Here is an 18,610-nt window from a genome sequence, read left to right on the forward strand (position 1 = left end):
AAGTAACTATTTATTTGAGATGGTTAATACTATGTAGTTCTTACTTTATATTTGAAAAAAGTCATGTGATGATGACACAAAATCAAATACAGTTATAAAACTTCAGTTGACCTTGAACAATGCCAGAGTTAGAGGTGCTAATCCCCACACAATTAAAATCCCCATATAACTTTTGACTCCCCCCAAACTTAAGTTGTTTCTTGGTATCTGAGGGGGATTGGTTGCAGGACCCCTGAAAATACTACAGATGTTGAAGTTCCCTATATAAATGGTGTAGATCAGTGCATACAATCGGCTCTCTACATCTGCAAACCCCCAACAACAGATGGAAAACAGTACAGGTATTTATTGAAAAGAACCCCCATATACGTGGACCCATAATTTAAACATGCATTGTTCAAGGGTCAACTGTACAGGGGGAAATTTTCATTGATGGAAATAAATGTCTCTTTCATTATTTAAGGCATAATTTACTGAGTTGCTGTGTAGCTCATTTATTGCAGTGCTAAATTTGTATTTGTTAACTTTTACTGTTTTCTTTTTTCTTAAACATCAAAAACAATTCATTCTTTAGCAATTAATATTCCAGCATCTCCAATACAATAAAAGAAAATGTCATGTAATATGGACTGGCAAGACAATCTATATATACTCAAATCAAACTAGAACTCATGATAATATCTGGTCAAGATTTTTCCCCAAGGAAACAGTTTGTGCCAATAGGCTATGGTGATTCTCCTTAAACTAAAAAGTGCCAAGATTTTTCTTATGCAAATTCTCTTTCAAAACCATTAGTTGCATATTTGTACCAGGGAAGAGAATAAACCCCTACTTGGATCACCTTTACTTTGAAATCCTGCTTGCTTGAGCTTCATGAAGTGTATATCTTGATAGATTACAGAAAAATATATCTTTTGTATCCTTAATAAGGCAAAAGCAAAATTTTGAGTGTTACCACAGGTCCAAAATTTCCACCCTAAGACGATAAAAGGTGCTAGAGCCCTCCCTTCCCATGCTAGGATATTTCTCATATATTTCCTGCAGGGCCTCAGAGGTAAGTCACTGAAAAACCCCTCTTTTGCCATCTGATCGCTGAGTGTAAAGTTAGATTGTGAGCTGAAGACCAGCTGAAAAACCCCTCTTTTGCCATCTGAGTGTAAAGTTAGATTGTGAGCTGAAGACCACTGGAGGGTTGGATTTTTGGCCTCAGTTGGGGTGCATGCCAGAGCAACCAATTGATGTGTCTCTCTTCCCCCCTCCTCCTCCCTCCTTCCCACTGTCTGAAAGTCAATGGGAAAAATATCCCTGTGTGAGGATTTACAAGAAAAGAAAATAACCGTGGGTATAATGCATTGAAATCTTGGAACCACTGACAAAAAAAAAAATCAGCACTGGTTCCCTCATCTCTGGAGAAACTTCCGCTTATTTCTAGATGTATGAATACCTTTGAAACGGAAAGAATGAAACCATATGAATTGTGAGAACACTTACGACTCAAACTTTCCTCTCCTTTGTGCCATCCCCCAATTCACTGTAACTGTTTCAATTCAGAGAACCTATCATAACTAAATAATCATATGCTTGGTTAAATGTAAAATTTCAAGTGATTTCCTAGTCATTATTTTCCTTGATGATGTACATGATCATCACTGTATCTCTATCTGATCTTAATTAAGTTTTGCAGTCTGTGTAAAGAGCATTTTTTTTTCAAGAAAATGGGTCTTGGGGTTTATCCACCTGGATGAAGTGTGTTAAATGCTCAATGTCAATGCATTAAAATATTTTGGGTTATAGTTTTAATATAAAAGTAATCATGAAAAGCAAAAATCATTAACAACAGAATACAAGTAGGAATTTATTTCTAAATACTAAGAAAGGGAACCTGTAATTGCTCAATTTTTTAAAACCCAAGTACAATAAATAAATGAGAGCTTTAAAAATGTTATGCCATTGTTACATTTACTAAATCATTCATTCCAGTTTTCTGGAAATACAGAGGATAGAGGTACAGGTTTAATGACACCATGAGGGAACAATCAGACAAGTTCATAATGTAGGACACCCTATAAGACAACTGGTCTGAACACTTCAAGAAATTAAATATCATAAAAGATGGGAGAATTTTCTAGAATAAACAGATATAACACCCAATACAATCATAAAATTTGGTTTAAAAAAGTTCTAAGAGCCAAAACCGGTTTGGCTCAGTGGATAGAGCGTTGGCCTGCAGACTGAAGGGTCCCAGGTTCAATTCCGGTCAAGGGCATGTACCTCGGTTGCGGGCACATCCCCAGTGGGGGATGTGCGGAAGGCAGCTGATCGATGTTTCTAACTCTCTGTCTCTCTCCCTCCCTCTCTGTAAAAAGTCAATAAAATATATTTAAAAAAAATAAAATAAAAAAGTTCTAAGACATTTCTTATAACAGGTAGTTAAGAAAGCAAGCACATTTGTTAAAAAACAAATCTCAAGAGTGAATATAAATTCTCTTCAAGTTGAAGAAAATCAGGGAAGGATAATGGAAAGATAAGATTTAAAATTTTTTTTTAAATATATTTTTATTGATTTCAGAGAGAAAGGAGAGGGAGAGATAGAAACATTAATGATGAGACAGAATCATTGATTGGCTGCCTCCTGCATACCCCCTACTGGGGATCAAGCCCACAACCCAGGCTTATGCCCTTGACCAGAATCAAACCCGGGACCTTTCAGTCCCCAGGCTCATGCTCTATCCACTGAGCCAAACCGGCTAGGGCTGAGATTTTATAAGGAAAGAATTTTTTATAATATTAGGGAATTATTGTTAATTTCGCTAAGTGTGATAGTGGCATTATGAACGTGTGGGATAATGTATTTATACTTGGGAGATGCCTGATGAAATATTTAGAGGTGAAGTGTCATGATGTCTTCAAGTTGCTTTCAAATGGGTCAGAAAACAGAGAGGGTATATGTGTAGGGTAAAATATATAGATTCAACAAATAAGATAAAATATAAATAACTTTAAAATTTTCAATTAGGTAGAATTATGTTGGTATAGTTCTTTTTAACTTTTCCATACAGTATATTTGAAACATGTTTTCATATAAATATTTAATTAATATGCTTTATTTTTTAGAACAGTTTTAGGTTTTACAGAAAATTAAGCAGATAATATAGAGTTCCCATATGCCCACTTTCTTTCACTCACAGTTACCCTAGTATTACCATCTTGCATTAGTGTGGTACATTGATTATAACTGATGAATCCATATTGACCCATTATTATTAACTAAAGTCTGTAGTTTGCATTAGGGTTCATTCTTTGATTTGTACATTCTATGGGTTTTGACAAGTATGTAATGTCATGTATCCATTATTACAGTGTTTCAGTGCCCCCAAAGTCCCCATGTTTTACCTCTTATTCTCTCCCCCCTGCAACAACTAATCTTCTTAACATTCCTGTACTTTTTTCCAAAATGTCAGGTACTTGCAAATAGCATAGGTAGCCTTTTCAGACTGGCTTCTTTCACTAAACAATATGCATTTGTTTCCTCCATGGCTTTCTTTTTAAAATTGAGAACTCATTTCTTTTGATCACATATATTTAAAAAACACACAAAAAGATAATTGGAAAATGTTTCAATATTTACTGGGTATTTGATATTATGAAATGATTAGTGTTGCTAGATGCAATAATTGAAGTTATATAAATTAACGCTCTTATCTGTTAGAAAGGAAAATAAAAATATTGACACATTCATAAGAATTACCCAGCTATGCTGGGAAAATTTCATGTGGATCGAATGCACCAAATCTCAGGAAAATGTGAAGTGGGAGAGTGCAGGAGAGAAGTATGAGCAAAAAGAATATCTGTGTCCATGAGAATGTTATGTGAATTCTGTGTTACCTGGGTCTCTGTACTCTTCTGTTGGCTTAAGTGTGAAGTTGGTAACCTAACGCCCACTGAGATGTGCGCATGCTGAACTCTAAATAAAAACTGGAAACTGACTAGTCAAAGCCCTTTTTCATCCTAGGACTGAAATTACTCCCTCCTAGTCTCAGAAGTTCATTTTCCCCCCCAGTTTAAACATACCTGCTTGAATCTGTGAGGATATCGGAATGGAAATCTGTCTGTGTTTGCCATGTCGTTGTGGGTGCAATGAAAAAGCCTTTTGAAACGAGATAAGACTTCCGCACGTTGGAAGATCCCACTTGAAAGTATTCCATTTTGGTTGTCATCAGTGTGAAAGAAGGGGTTGGGATTTTCTGAATGCTTTGGAGAGAGTACATACTCGGAAAGGACGCGGGGTGGCGCTGCAGCATTAGAAGTCGAAGGAAGAAAGCGACCAGTCCGCCCTCCTTTAAGCCAGAGGCTCTGCTAAAGAATCAAGCAGGAAGGGGAGGCGTTCCCGGCGGTAGATCCGGGAAATCGGGGCCCTAGGCGTCTCCGCTTATCCCCGTAGCTGGGACCTACTGGGAGTCAGCAGCCACGCGAGCCGGAGCTGGGTCAGGTTGCTGGGAGAGCAGGAGGAGATGGAGGCCAGAGAAGGAAAGGAGCGCCTTCTGAAACAAAGGCAAGTCTTGGTATTCTTTGTTTTGCTGGGCGTAGCGCAGGCTGGTTCCGCGCCTAGGCGTTATTCAGTGGCCGAGGAAACGGAGAGTGGGTCCTTTGTGGCCAATGTGTTAAAGGACCTGGGATTGGAGGTAGATGAGCTAGCTGCGCGAGGGGCCCGCGTCGTTTCCAAAGGGAAAAAAATGCGTTTGCACTTGGATAGGCAGACCGGGGATTTGTTGTTAAATGAGAAACTGGACCGGGAGGAGCTGTGCGGCCCTACCGAGCCCTGTGTGCTACCTTTCCAGGTGTTACTGGAAAATCCTTTGCAGTTTTTTCAGGCCGAGCTACGGATTAGGGACATAAATGATCATTCCCCGGTTTTCCTGGACAAAGAAATAATTTTGAAAATCCCAGAAAGTATCACTCCCGGGACTGCTTTCTTAATAGAATGTGCCCAGGACTTAGATGTGGGAAGCAACGGCCTCCAAAGTTACACGATCAGTCCCAGTTCCCACTTCCATCTTAAATTACAAAACAGTTCCGACGGCATAATATCACCACAGCTGGTGCTGGACCAAGCGCTGGACCGCGAGGCACAGTCTGAGATCACGTTAACTCTAACGGCGCTGGATGGCGGGGCGCCACCCCGGTCTGGCACCGCCCTGGTCCGCATTGAAGTCTTGGACATCAATGATAATGCCCCGGAATTCGCAAAGTTGCTCTATGAAGTTCAGGTTCTGGAAAACAGCCCCATCGGATCCCAGGTTGCTATGGTCTCGGCTAGAGATGTAGACATTGGAGCCTATGGAGAAATATCTTATGTCTTCTCCCAGGCTTCGGAAGACATTCGCAAAACTTTTCGAATAAATGCAAAATCCGGAGAGCTCCTTTTAACACAGAAACTGGATTTTGAATCCATTCAGACGTATACATTAAATATTCAGGCGATAGATGGTGGGGGTCTTTCTGGAAGTTGTGTGGTGCTTGTCCACGTGATAGATTTGAATGACAACCCTCCGGAACTGACCATGTCAACGCTTATCAATGAAATTCCAGAAAACTTGCAGGAGACCGTCATTGCTGTATTCAGTGTTTCAGATCCTGACTCGGGAGACAATGGGAGGATGGTTTGCTCCATCCCAGATCACCTTCCGTTCATCCTTAAACCCTCTGTTGAGAATTTTTACACAATAGTGACAAACACAGCCCTGGACCGAGAGATGAGATCTGAGTACAACGTCACCATCACGGTCACCGACTTGGGGACCCCCAGGCTGGAAACCCAGCACAACATCACCCTGCTGGTGTCCGACGTCAACGACAACGCCCCCGCCTTCACCCAAACCGCCTACACCCTGTTCCTCCGCGAGAACAACAGCCCCGCCCTGCACATCGGCAGCGTCAGCGCCACAGACAGCGACGCGGGCGCCAACGCCCAGCTCACCTACTCGCTGCTGCCGCCCCACGACCCGCGCCTGCCCCTGGCCCCGCTCCTGTCCGCCTATGGTTCCTCTTGTTCCTCCCACCTCTGCTGTTTGTCAGTCTGATGGCACATGGGCACCTCCTCTCCGGGAGGCCTGTACAATTAAGTACACAAAATTTTTATTTTTATTGCTCTAAAGATTTTCATACATTTTAGACTGCATATTCTACTATTACCATGATGGTTTTCTCAAGATGGATATAGATTTTAGGTAGCAAGATAATTTTTCAGGCTTTGAAGATCTCCAGGAAATTTTTAATTTGGCCATTCATTCTCTGGGTAAATGTGAATCTAACCAGTTAACTACCAAGTGTCCAAAAGGAAAACCATCCCCACATACCACGATATTTTGAATTTAATTTGCAAAAATCAATTAGCATTAGTTAGTATAAATAAACATATTACTCACAATTCAGGTGTTCTTGGATATTTTCAGTTGAAAAGTCTCATGAAAAATGATTTTAAAAGCATCTATAGATGCTTATGGTGTACAAAGGGTTTAATAACACCTCATAGGAACCTATCTATTTAACTGGGTCTTTCTCATATGTTAAAAAATGACTTTAAAATAATTTATCACAGTTAGGGAGGTATTCCATGCCCAACTTTCTTGCTCCAGGTGAGGAGAGGGCTAGTGAGGCAAACCCCAGTTTCAGGAATAGCTCTGAATTCAGTTAAGAATTAGTAGAGGTCTACTGACGCTAGTCTCAGTTAATTTGTGAAAAATCCTTTTTTTTTTTTTACTGCTTTGCCCATTGAGGTTGTTTCTTTTTATTTGAAATGTAAATATCTCATTCAGTGCATGTTACTAGTGTGTCTAAATGTGTTGCTTTGTGGTATAATGAATGCTAATTTTCTTTGTATTCTCATTGGCGATTAGTCTCTCTGTACCTTAATTCCACTTAAAATGTGAAAGTAAATTTTGTTTTCCCAAAAGTCTGAATTTTTAAGTTAGAGCATCCTTTTCTATACTCCCCTTCCCTAGGGCCTAGGTAATTTTGCAGTCCTACATTTTTAAATGTTTGCTATTCCTACAGGGTGTTTTTTTTTTAAGCCCAGAATATTTGTTTTCTATTCTCTGAGGCTAGTGTAAGTTTTATCTTGTGAAGTCACATTGGCTAAAACCAATAATATAGGTATTTTCATGAAAAACAAAGCACTCTGTCACATTTTTCTAAATATTTACTATCACAAAGTGTCCATACATGGAAGTTATGATTCTTTAGAGATGTGAGAACTTTGACTGTTGGATTCCACAAACAATTCACATTAAAAGTATTCAATAAATCAACCACTAATATTCCAAACTGTAGTTAAATGCATAGCACATGTCCAGTCATTTTCAAAGACATGCTAATTCTTCAAGCTTTCTATTTAAAACAACATGGGGGAGGATATAAAGAAGTAACACTATATTTACTGATAATCTGATTATGTATGTGGAAAACTGTAAAATAATTCTCCAAAAAAATTATAGTTAATGAGTACATTTAGCAAAGCTGCAGTTTACAAGGCCAGTACACAAAATTTAATTGTATTTATCAAATCTCTTGAATTTTAAGTAGAAAGATTTTAATAATTAAGACTGAGATTTTTAAAAGATGGTATTGAAATAAGCAGAAGTTAATTTTTTTAAATATTTGAGGGAATGTATGTCTTTGTCCTTAACCAAATTTTAGAAACTTCAAATGTAGTTTAACATTGGATTTTTTTCCTAAAATTTCTGGAGCATTTCTGATTCAATTGGAAATAAGCTCGTGGGGAAATAGGTATCTTGGTCTGTCTGCTCATTCCATTTTTTTTGCATGGACTGCTTCTCTTTTCCCCTTTCAATTTCCTACCTTTCAATGCTTTATTCTTTCTAGGTGCTTGAATTATGTTTTTCAACACCTCCCCATTTATTGCATGATTAAGCACAATGACTTGAAGATTATAGGTTCTTAATAAAATTTTTGAATGACTGATTGAAAGAAACAAGTGTCTTTATTTCACCTGTGATATATATTGATATTTAAATACTCACAGGATAAACTTTTGCTGGAATTAAGTGCTCTCTGATGCATAGTGAATTTACATATATTATATATATAGGTTATTAATTGAAGTGATCACTATTATTTGACCACCATGCAGTTATCAGTTCTTGGTGTCTCTTTCCTTCAACATATTTTTCCTTTTCCCTTCCTGCTGAATTTGGCTCTCCTCTCCTGCCCACAGCTTAAGGAATACAAAAGGGGAAACTGTATTTTGTATTTTATAATTTAAAAGTTGGATTCATCCAACTCTCTCTATTTCTTGCAGTTCAATTTTTGGTCTAGACATTAAAATAAAACTTTAATTTTTGATGTTCTTCTGCCTTCTTTAAAATGTTTATATCATTTGATGCTTGAGCTATACTGTTAAAATTATAAGATGAATGTAAAAGACCTTATTTTGAGATTATTAGTGGTGTGGAGCACCATCTTGGTATCCAAAGTCTCTGATTAACCAACTTATTACCTTTAGGATCTTGGATAAGTCACATAATTTCTGTCCCCCCCCCCCAACTAGTAATAACAGCTATGTCAATAGCTTGCAGTTATGATCAAATAAGATAATAGATAGATGTATAATTGCTGTTATTTTACATATCACTAATATTAAGACTAAACTTAATAGATGAGCCTTTGTGAAATATTCCTGATAAATGTGAAGGAGCGAGGTCAAGCACATGATATTTGTGTTGTTCATTTTCCTGCCTGAAACATTGCACTAGCTTCCTTTTAGTCTGAGGATAAAATCCAAGCACCCATTATTTGGCCCCAATCTATCTCTCCAGCCTTCTCTTCCCACTTACTTTTGGGATAGTAATTTTGGCTACACTGACCTTCCTTCATTGTCTAGAATAGCTATGCTTCACTGTCCTGGGGCCTTTACATACCAGTTTCTCGTATACAGAATCTTCCCATTTTGTAGTTGTAGCCTGGAAAACTTCTCATCATTCATGTTCCATATCAAATGGGCCATCTTTGGGAACTTTTTCTCAAACTCTGCCCCCCATTAAAATTATGTCTGCCTTGTTACCACTATATGCCCAGCTTCTACAAACTTAACAAGTATCTGTTTCCACAGATGAAATACGGTTATACTGATGAAACCAATAATGGTAAAATTACTGTGAAATAAAAAAGGAAAAGCTCTGTATTCCTCGAATGAATTTTAAAATGTGGAAGGAATGAGGCATTTGTGGTCTCTGGATATACCCACTGACATAATCTATTATAACTTTTTATGCATGAGTTCATCTTTTCATAACATTTTTTCTTACTATAAAAGCAACTCATGCACATTTGACAAAAGTTGGAAAATAAAGAAAAACACAAATATGATAGTGAAGCATGTTGTAACGTAGAGCAAAATATTTTCAAATGTGTTCAATAATTACAGACAGGGGTGGTAGTCCTAGCTAAGGTGTTCACTTCCACAAAATCATATAAATGAGGACTCTGCCAGGAACAGTACCGTCTTTAAATAAGGGCGCATTTAATTTCCCTCGGTTGTGTTTTTTAACTCAAGTGACACAGGAAACTCCTCCAGTAGCGTCAACTGGTTTTAGTAAGGGGAATAAGCAATTTAAAAGATCAAAATAACAAAAAACCCCAAAGCACCTCCTCCAAGAGTTTGAAACTGCGAGCGAACGCGTGGTGGCGCTGTTGGCTAAGAAGGAGAATTAAACCACAGGCACTGTGCGTACTCAGTGACGCACCGACCCCGGTACCGTCCACCAGGAGTTGTGAGCTTGGGCAGATTTAAAGCAAGCAAATGTGAGCGCTGGAAGGGATTATCGGCTAGATCTTCTCCCAAGGTTGGGAGGCAAAAGACTTTGCATTTCCCAGCGCTGTCGGAGGCTCAGCTTGGCAATATTTCTTGGAAGAACATGGCAGAAAATGAAATGGAGGCCGGAGGGGAGCGATTTCTTAGACAAAGGCAAGTCCTGTTTCTCTTTGTTTTTCTTGGTGGGTTTCTGGCTGGGTCCGAATCGAGACGCTACTCTGTGGCTGAGGAGAAAGAGAGGGGCTTTTTAATAACCAACCTAGCAAAGGATTTGGGGCTGAGTGCAGGGGAACTGGCCGTGAGGGGGGCCCAAGTTGTGTCTAAAGGGAACAGACAGCGTATTCAGCTCAACCATCAGACCGGTGATTTGCTCCTAGATGAGAAATTGGACCGCGAGGAGCTATGTGGCCCTACAGAGCCGTGTATACTGCATTTTCAGATTTTACTGCAAAACCCTTTGCAGTTTATTCCAAATGAGCTCCAGGTCATAGATGTAAATGACCATTCTCCAGTATTCTTTGAACATGAGATGCAGCTGAAAATCCCAGAAAGCACTCCACCAGGAACAGTCATTCCACTGGGAAATGCTGAGGACGTGGACGTGGGAAGAAACGGCCTCCAAAACTACACGATCACCTCTAATCCCCACTTCCACATCCTCACAAACAGCCGTAGGGATGGAAGGAAGTACCCAGAATTAGTGCTGGACAAAGCGCTGGACCGTGAGGAGCAGCCGCAGTTCAGTTTAACGCTCACGGCGCTGGATGGCGGGTCGCCACCCAGGTCTGGCAACGTTCAGCTCCACATCCTGGTCTTAGACATAAACGACAACGCCCCAGAATTTACACAGTCGCTCTATGAGGTTGAAGTTCTAGAGAACAGCCCCGTTAACTCTGTTATCGTCACTGTCTCAGCTACTGATTTGGATACAGGAAATTTTGGGACAATATCATACTCACTTGCTCATGCTTCTGAAGAAATTTCCAAAACTTTTCAACTAAATCCCAGTACTGGTGAGATCCAACTAATCAAATACTTGAATTTTGAGGCAATTAATAGTTATGAGTTTGACATAGAAGCCAAGGATGGTGGAGGCCTTACAGGAAAATCAACGGTAATAGTTCAGGTAGTTGATGTCAATGACAACCCACCAGAGCTGACCTTGACGTCAGTTACCAGCCCTATCCCGGAAAACTCGCCAGAGACGGTAGTGGCCGTTTTCAGTGTTTCCGATCCAGACTCTGGGGACAATGGGAGAATGAGGTGTTCCATCCAGAACAATCTCCCCTTTGTCCTAAAACCATCTGTAGAAAACTTCTATACCCTAGTAACGGAGGGACCCCTGGACAGAGAGACCACAGCCGAGTACAACGTCACCATCACCGTCACCGACATGGGGACCCCCAGGCTGGAAACCCAGCACAACATCACCCTGCTGGTCTCCGACGTCAACGACAACGCCCCCGCCTTCACCCAAACCGCCTACACCCTGTTCCTCCGCGAGAACAACAGCCCCGCCCTGCACATCGGCAGCGTCAGCGCCACAGACAGCGACGCGGGCGCCAACGCCCAGCTCACCTACTCACTGCTGCCGCCCCACGACCCGCGCCTGCCCCTGGCCTCGCTCGTGTCCATCAACGCGGACAACGGCCGCCTGTTCGCCCTGAGGGCGCTGGACTTCGAGGCGCTGCCGGCGTTCGAGTTCCGCGTGGGCGCCACGGACCGCGGGTCCCCCGCGCTGAGCAGCCAGGCGCTGGTGCGCGTGCAGGTGCTGGACGCCAACGACCACGCGCCCTTCGTGCTGTACCCGCTGCAGAACGGCTCCGCGCCCTGCACCGAGCTGGTGCCCAGGGCGGCCGAGCCGGGCTACCTGGTGAGCAAGGTGGTGGCGGTGGACGCGGACTCGGGCCAGAACGCCTGGCTGTCGTTCCAGCTGCTCAAGGCCACGGAGCCCGGGCTGTTCGGCGTGTGGGCGCACAATGGCGAGGTGCGCACGGCGCGGCTGCTGAGCGAGCGCGACGCGGCCCGGCACCGGCTGCTGGTGCTGGTCAGGGACCATGGCGAGCCCGCGCTGTCGGCCAGCGTCACGCTGCACGTGCTGCTGGTGGACGGCTTCTCGCAGCCCCACCTGCCGCTGCCCGAAGCGGCGGCCGACCCGGCGCCGGCCGACCCGCTGACCGTGCACCTGGTCATCGCGCTGGCGGCGGTGTCGTCGCTGTTCCTGTTCTCGGTGCTGGCGTTCATCGCGGTGCGGCTGTGCAGGCGGAGCAGGGCCGCCTGGGTGGGTGGCTGCTCGGTGCCCGAGGGCCCCTTTCCGGGCCGCCTGGTGGACGTCAGCGGCACCGGGACCCTGTCCCAGAGCTACCAGTATGAGGTGTGTCTGACGGGAGGCTCAGGGGCCAGCGAGTTCAAGTTCCTCAAACCGATTTTCCCCAATGGTCTGGTTGAAGACATTGAGCAAGAGTAGTGCAAAACTGCAATTGCGGGAATAGCTTAGGTTTCATTAATAGAAGAATAAAATATAGTTATTTGGCTATGAATACATTCTTTCAAAATCAAGAATCTTTAGTTGATAATAATTTTGTTTATATATTGATTTTAGTTTCTATCAAGTTAGTTAATCCTTGCATGTTCTTACCTGTTTTCTTTCTTACCAATGCAGTCTTAATGCCTCCTTTTCTTTTTCTAATAGGTGAGGAAAAATAAATTCATTATGTTTTAATGTTGACTTCAAATAGGTTTAAGTGACTCAATTCAAATTTTATAGCCATAGCAAGTGAGATAATGTTCCTTATAATATTCCTAAAACAGCTTTTCTATGGTTAATGAAGTTTGTGGATAGATAAGAATGTGTTTTCTTTCAGATATTCTATCTTTAAGGCACAGTATGTTTTTAAGGCTATAGCACCTAAAAGAAAGTGATACATTTAATTCGTTTTGTTTTTACATTTGCAATTAATATTTCAATGTTGCATATGCTTTTATTGGCTCAAAGTGGACAAAATATAGGGCAAATTACTCTTAGGATTGCCTGAAGTGTATTCATGAGTTAGGAAAAATTAAACATAAGGCATTTTGAACATCTGATTGTGTTTTTCCATTTGATATGAAAACATTGTTTAGGAAAGCATCTTGTGGGATGACAATTTGGTTAGTAAATTCTAAGATATAAATGTTACCGACCTTAGGGTCCTTTTAAAAATGTAAAGATAGTAAGTAGTTGTATACATGATCTACAAATGATTCATGGTGTCCCATTGGGACACCAAAATTTGGTGTCCTATTCAACCCTACTTTTAAAAAAAAGTAATATCTTCTTGGCATTTATATGGTAACATATGAAGGAACCCTTTCTTTACTTCCTGTCTTACATTTCAATCTGACATGATTCGAGATTATGTATGGTCCTTCTGGGGTCACTGTCCATCTTCATCAGCATTCTGCTTCCCATAATGTAATTAAAATAAGATGTACAAGAGTGGGACATTCTAAAAAGGAGAGAGCAAAATCACTGTGAAAGTCTAAATATCTACAACTACGAATAAAATCGGGAAGCAACCAAAACGCCACATTTTCATGGCTATTTGGAGTACTGTAGAAAAACTTATTTTTTAATAATAAAATATTTAGATTCCAATTCGAGAAGTTAATTGGGAAAACATAAGTATTCTCCTTATAAAACATTTTCTCACTCAGAGGGCTAGAACTTTCCAGGAAAGGGAACTAAAGTTTCTCAAAGATTCCCAATATTCTGAAAAGAGGAAAAGAATTTAAGATTGACATGCTTCACACATTAAAATGTAGTTTATAAATAGTGTCATTTTATATAACTGAATATTAAATACACCAATCCTTAATAATCAGAGGAAAGAGAATATTTCCTTTCATTCATTAAGTATTTTATAGAGATGTTTAGGTCTGGCTCTTCTCCTTCTTTTCATACTTAGCTGAATTTTCATGGAGAGGAAAAAGGCACATACTTTTGATCAAGGCTTCTCTTTACTTGACTGGGTTCTAGGTATTGTCTGAGCCAGGGACGGATTCACTTGTGGAAACAATAGAGGATGATCCCTTTTTGGCCAATGGCCTCTAATAGTTTATTCTATTGAACTTTGGTTAGCCTTCATGGTATCAAAATAAAGTGAAATTTTCAAGATACTAAAAGCTTTGAATAAACTTTAAAATCACCTATCACTTGTTTTCAAAACATAATTCTAGATAGTGTGCACTTGCCTTTTTATCTCTCTGAAAACATTTATTCATAAATAATTTAAACATTTTCTTGACATTCACAATCTAGCTTTCAACACTGAAAAGCAAAGAGATGTAAATGAAGTTTAAACATTTCTATAGACTGTTAAAAGACTGAACTATATATTCAAACATCACTCATTAAAACTAGTGAAATAACTTACGCTTTTTATAAATCTTTCTTAATCATTAAATATGACTTCCTTGCAGATGAGGACTTTTAAAAAATATGAAAATGATTCTATGCATTCCACTACTTTATTCTTGGAATCTTTTGCTTCTTGGAGTAGATTGTTATATGTGTTAAAGCTGGAAATCTATAGTCATAATTCAGAGTAATTTTATGTTTAATACTCATAATCTTTGCCAACAGTTCTGTTGATCAAGGATTTTTAAAGCCGTTTTCTCTTCTTTTGGTATTTAACACCGTTGATGAAAAGTGATATCAGTCTAGTTCTTATTCTTTATCTGTAAAGTTCTTAATTCTCTTTTAGGTTTTTAAATTTATTCTTGATGTTCTGAGACTTGCTAGGTCCTAACTTGAAATTTACTGAATTTTCTTTTGTTTAAGTAACTGTAGTTTTCTTTTTCACAATTTTCATTTGGCAAGCTTTCACAACAATATGTTCCCCTCCCCAATAATTACTATTTCTTTCTTTTTTATCTGAGGAAATTAAATCTTTTACTTTTAACTTCTTTATATATTGTTCTGAATCTCTGTATTTTAGTTGTACATTCTTTTATCTGTTGAGTAAAATTTTCAGCTGTTAGTCTCCCTCATATGCTTGCTGATATTTTATTGAGAATTCATCTCCTGTTGGAGGTTTCCCTCAGACCTGGTTTTGGTAATCTTGTGGAAGGGAAGAAGAGCACCAGACTCTACAAATTCAAGCCTTCATTAAGAAACCTAGCTCAACTTTGCCACACACAGGAAAAAGTCCTATGAACACTTGTTGATTTTTTTTGAGCTGGATTCCAGTTTCCCTTGGGTGGCATCACTCTGCATTTGCTCCTTGAGGCAAAAATCTCAGGGAATGTCATCCTCTGGTTGTTATGTGTCTGTTAAGGCTGTAGACATGGGAGCTAATGGAAACATTTCTTACTTTTCAAGCTTCAGAGTAAACAAGCTGATGTGAATAATAATCAAGCTGATTTTGAGGAAAATTGAGTTGAGACTGAAGTGATACATTGGGGTTATCTACAGGAAAAATTATGGTCTTGATTAAGAGGCATGACAGTGCTGCACATGGCGGTTCTGTATGACCCACAACATGCTGGATGACAAAATAAAAAACCTCTGCAAAGCAATCCTATATTTTACACTGAGTTGGTGCCAGTAGAACAAGGTGCTAACCTGGATGGTGACTTGAGTTAGAACTCAATGATGCAAGGTCTCAGAGTGAGTACTTGATATTTAGCATGCATATTTAGGCTCCTGTGTGATAGCCACAGCTAGACACAAGCTGGTGCTATTATTAAGAACAGCTAGAAGCCACCTTTATTTGGTATGGTAATTCTACACTTGGCCTAGTACCTATCCCAGCCCTACCTCCCATTCATTGAATCACCCACAGACGTCTTCCCAAGCCTACAGGTTCTCTTGTTCACTGACTTGACTCAGCTGTTCACTGATACTCATGTGGAGGATGAACAGGGAACCTTCAATGGACTGCTGCATACAGGCTATTTTCATTTCACTGGGACTTAGTCCCAGATCTGTTATTGTGAGAGGTTTCTGACTGGAATATCAGAGACAAAAGGGTTTAGACTTCTGAAGTCATTGTCTCCAACTTACATGGGCTATGCACAAGGAGAGACTTTCATGAGAAACAACTTATAGAAAAATTTGGGGTTTATAAAAAATTAAAATTGTATTCTCTAAATACTGTAATTTTGAGGGTTTTTTCTTAAATTTCTGTGTCTCTGGGGAAATGGATTTCTTCACCCTGAATGTCTCATCCTATTCCACAAGATTTTATCAACATTTAATCAGCAATCAAAAAACTTTCCACAAATAAAAGCCCAGGATTAAATGTCTTCACTGGTGAATTCCACCAAATGTTTAAAGAATTAATACCAATTCTTCACATCTTGTTTAAGAAAAGGAGCAGAGACCAGTTCCCAATTCATTCAATGAAGCTAGTATTACCCTGATGCCCAAATCAGACATAGATAATACAAGAAAAGAAAACTAAATATATACTTTATTAATATAGAGGCAAAAATCCTCAACAAAATATTAGCTAACTAATTCCAGCAACATACGAAAGGGACCAAGTGGGATTTGTCCCCTAAAAGCAAGATTGGGTTTAACATATGAAAGTCAATCAATGAAACACACCATATTAATAGGAGAGGACAAAACCATACAACTGTCTCAATAAATGGAGAAAATTATTTTACAAAATCCAATACTTTTTCATGTTAAAAACTCAACAAATAGGAATCATAGTCTATGTGCTCAACCTGATATAGGGCAACTATAAAAAGCCACAGCTAACTTCATATTCAATAGTGAAATACTGAAAACTTTCCCTCTAAGATCAGGAACAAACCACGGATGTTCCATCTCACTGTTTCCATTTAATATTATACTAGAAATTCTAGCCAGGGCAATTAGACAAGAAAAAGAAATAAAATAATTCAGATTGGAAATGAAGAAGTAAAATTGTATTTGCAGATAACACAATAGTTCATAAAGAAAATTCAAAGAAATCCACAAATACTACTAAAATGGATAAATTATTTTAGCCAGGTTGGAGAATACAAGATCAATAAACAAAAATCAATTAGTATTTCTGTACACCAGCATTAGACAACCCCAAAATGAAGAAAACAATTCCATTTATGATTGCATGAAAAAGAATAAAAAACTTAGGAATAAATTGAACAAAATAAGTGCAAGATTTGTATACTAAATACTATAAAACATTGAAAAGAATTAAAGACCTAAGTAAATGAAAAGTGTTCATAGATTGGAAGACTTAATATTGTTAAAATGGTGATACCCTCCAAATTGGTCAACAGATTCAACACAATCTCTATCAAAATCCCAGCTAGCTTTTTGGGGGGGACAAAAAAATTGGTAAATTGACCCTAAAATTTATATGAAAATGCAGTGGACTCAGAATAGCCAAAACAATTTTGATAAAGAACAAAATTGGAGGACTCACACTTACTGATTTTAAAGATGTAGGATCAGTTAGACATTAGATATTTGAATAATTAAAATATAAATACCATATTTTTATTTAGTATGTAACTATAGAGAATTATTAAAAATTGCCTTAGATTTCATCACAAATTTCTCAAGCTACCCTTCTTGATTTTAACTTTATGTCCTACTACCATTTTAAAAGATCTATACATAGATGTTTTTTCTTTTTCTAATGTATTTTTATTGATTTCAGAGAAGAAGGGAGGGGGAGAGAGAGATAGAAATATCAATGATGAGAGAGAATCATTGATCAGCTGCCTCCTGCATGCGCCTCACTGGGGATCAAGCCCACAACCCGGGCATGTGCCCCTGACCAGAATCAAACCTTCTTCCACAGGTCAATGCTATAACCATTAAGCCAAACCGGCTAGGGTCATAGATATTTTTTTTTCCAATATTTAAGACAACAGGGAGTCACTCTTAATTTTTTTAACTGAATTGCTGACATCAACAAAATACTATCAGTTTTCCTTCCAATTTCTAAGTTTTGTAAGCACCTCTCTTTGCTGGTACATATCTCTAAATGGAAACAACCTATTTTAAAGGTTCTTATATTAATTGAAAACTTGAATACAAATATATTTCATCTATGATGCCTATGTATCCAAGATCAGGCTCAAGTTTGATCTAAATGATCTAAAAAGTTGTTCACTTCTCCAGTTCCACTTAGGTAGATCAAAGAATGCATTCTGGAGCCATACTGTAACAGTTTGAATCCTAGCTCTGCCATTTCACATGATGTGTGACTATGAGCAGGTTATGAGTTTTGTTTTATTTTTGCTTAATCCTTTCATCTTTTTCACCTGGCCCCACCCGATCCCCTCTGCGGCTATAAGTCAGTCTCTATTTTGTTTGAGCAGGTTATTTAAACTCCCTGTGCCCTCAATCTCTTCATCTATAACATGTGGCTAATAAGATGCCCACCTCATAGGGCATTGGAGGGATAAAAATGAATTAATACATGTAAAATGCTTAGAATAATATCTGGAATATAGTGGCACATATTTGTTCTGAGCTCTTTAACTTGAATCTAACTAGAACTTAATTACTATATTATAAACAATTTGGTCTTTGCTTTTTCCAGATTTGTTTTTTATTTATATTTAAAATAATATCCTTTATTTTTATTTTTTCAGTATTTTTTTATTTCACTCAATATTGACATCTATTTTATCTCCTCTCATCTGTCTTAAATATGAAATATGAAGTATTTCCAAAGTGTATTAATATTATTGCCATTGCTATATCTCTTACAGGAATTACTAGAACTAGAATCAAATTAAATGTAATTGAATAGTGTTTAGCATGTATTA

The 18,610-nt window shown here is 39.0% G+C and overlaps 2 protein-coding genes across 2 annotated transcripts; both read left to right on the forward strand.

Moving 5' to 3' along the window:
• The first annotated feature begins 4,273 nt into the window (after positions 1-4,273).
• Positions 4,274-6,080, forward strand: LOC102753377 (protocadherin beta-2). The gene has a single exon (XM_006777028.2). It carries the CDS (start codon positions 4,512-4,514, stop codon positions 6,078-6,080), a length of 1,569 nt encoding a protein of 522 aa, XP_006777091.1. The 5' UTR covers positions 4,274-4,511.
• A 3,401-nt stretch (positions 6,081-9,481) lies between these two features.
• Positions 9,482-12,392, forward strand: PCDHB3 (protocadherin beta 3). Its single transcript, XM_006776944.2, has one exon. The coding sequence runs from the start codon at positions 9,933-9,935 to the stop codon at positions 12,294-12,296; it is 2,364 nt and encodes a 787-aa protein (XP_006777007.1). The 5' UTR covers positions 9,482-9,932; the 3' UTR covers positions 12,297-12,392.
• Positions 12,393-18,610: the final 6,218 nt, after the last annotated feature.

This window comes from Myotis davidii, unplaced genomic scaffold (assembly GCF_000327345.1).
Source record: "Myotis davidii unplaced genomic scaffold, ASM32734v1 scaffold89, whole genome shotgun sequence".
Classification (NCBI taxonomy): Eukaryota; Metazoa; Chordata; class Mammalia; order Chiroptera; family Vespertilionidae; genus Myotis; species Myotis davidii.

What these genes read in the sequence shown, in the direction of transcription:
- LOC102753377 (XM_006777028.2), top strand. Translation starts at nt 4,512, where the DNA reads ATGGAGGCCAGAGAAGGAAAGGAGCGCCTTCTGAAACAAAGGCAAGTC.
- PCDHB3 (XM_006776944.2), top strand. Translation starts at nt 9,933, where the DNA reads ATGGCAGAAAATGAAATGGAGGCCGGAGGGGAGCGATTTCTTAGACAA.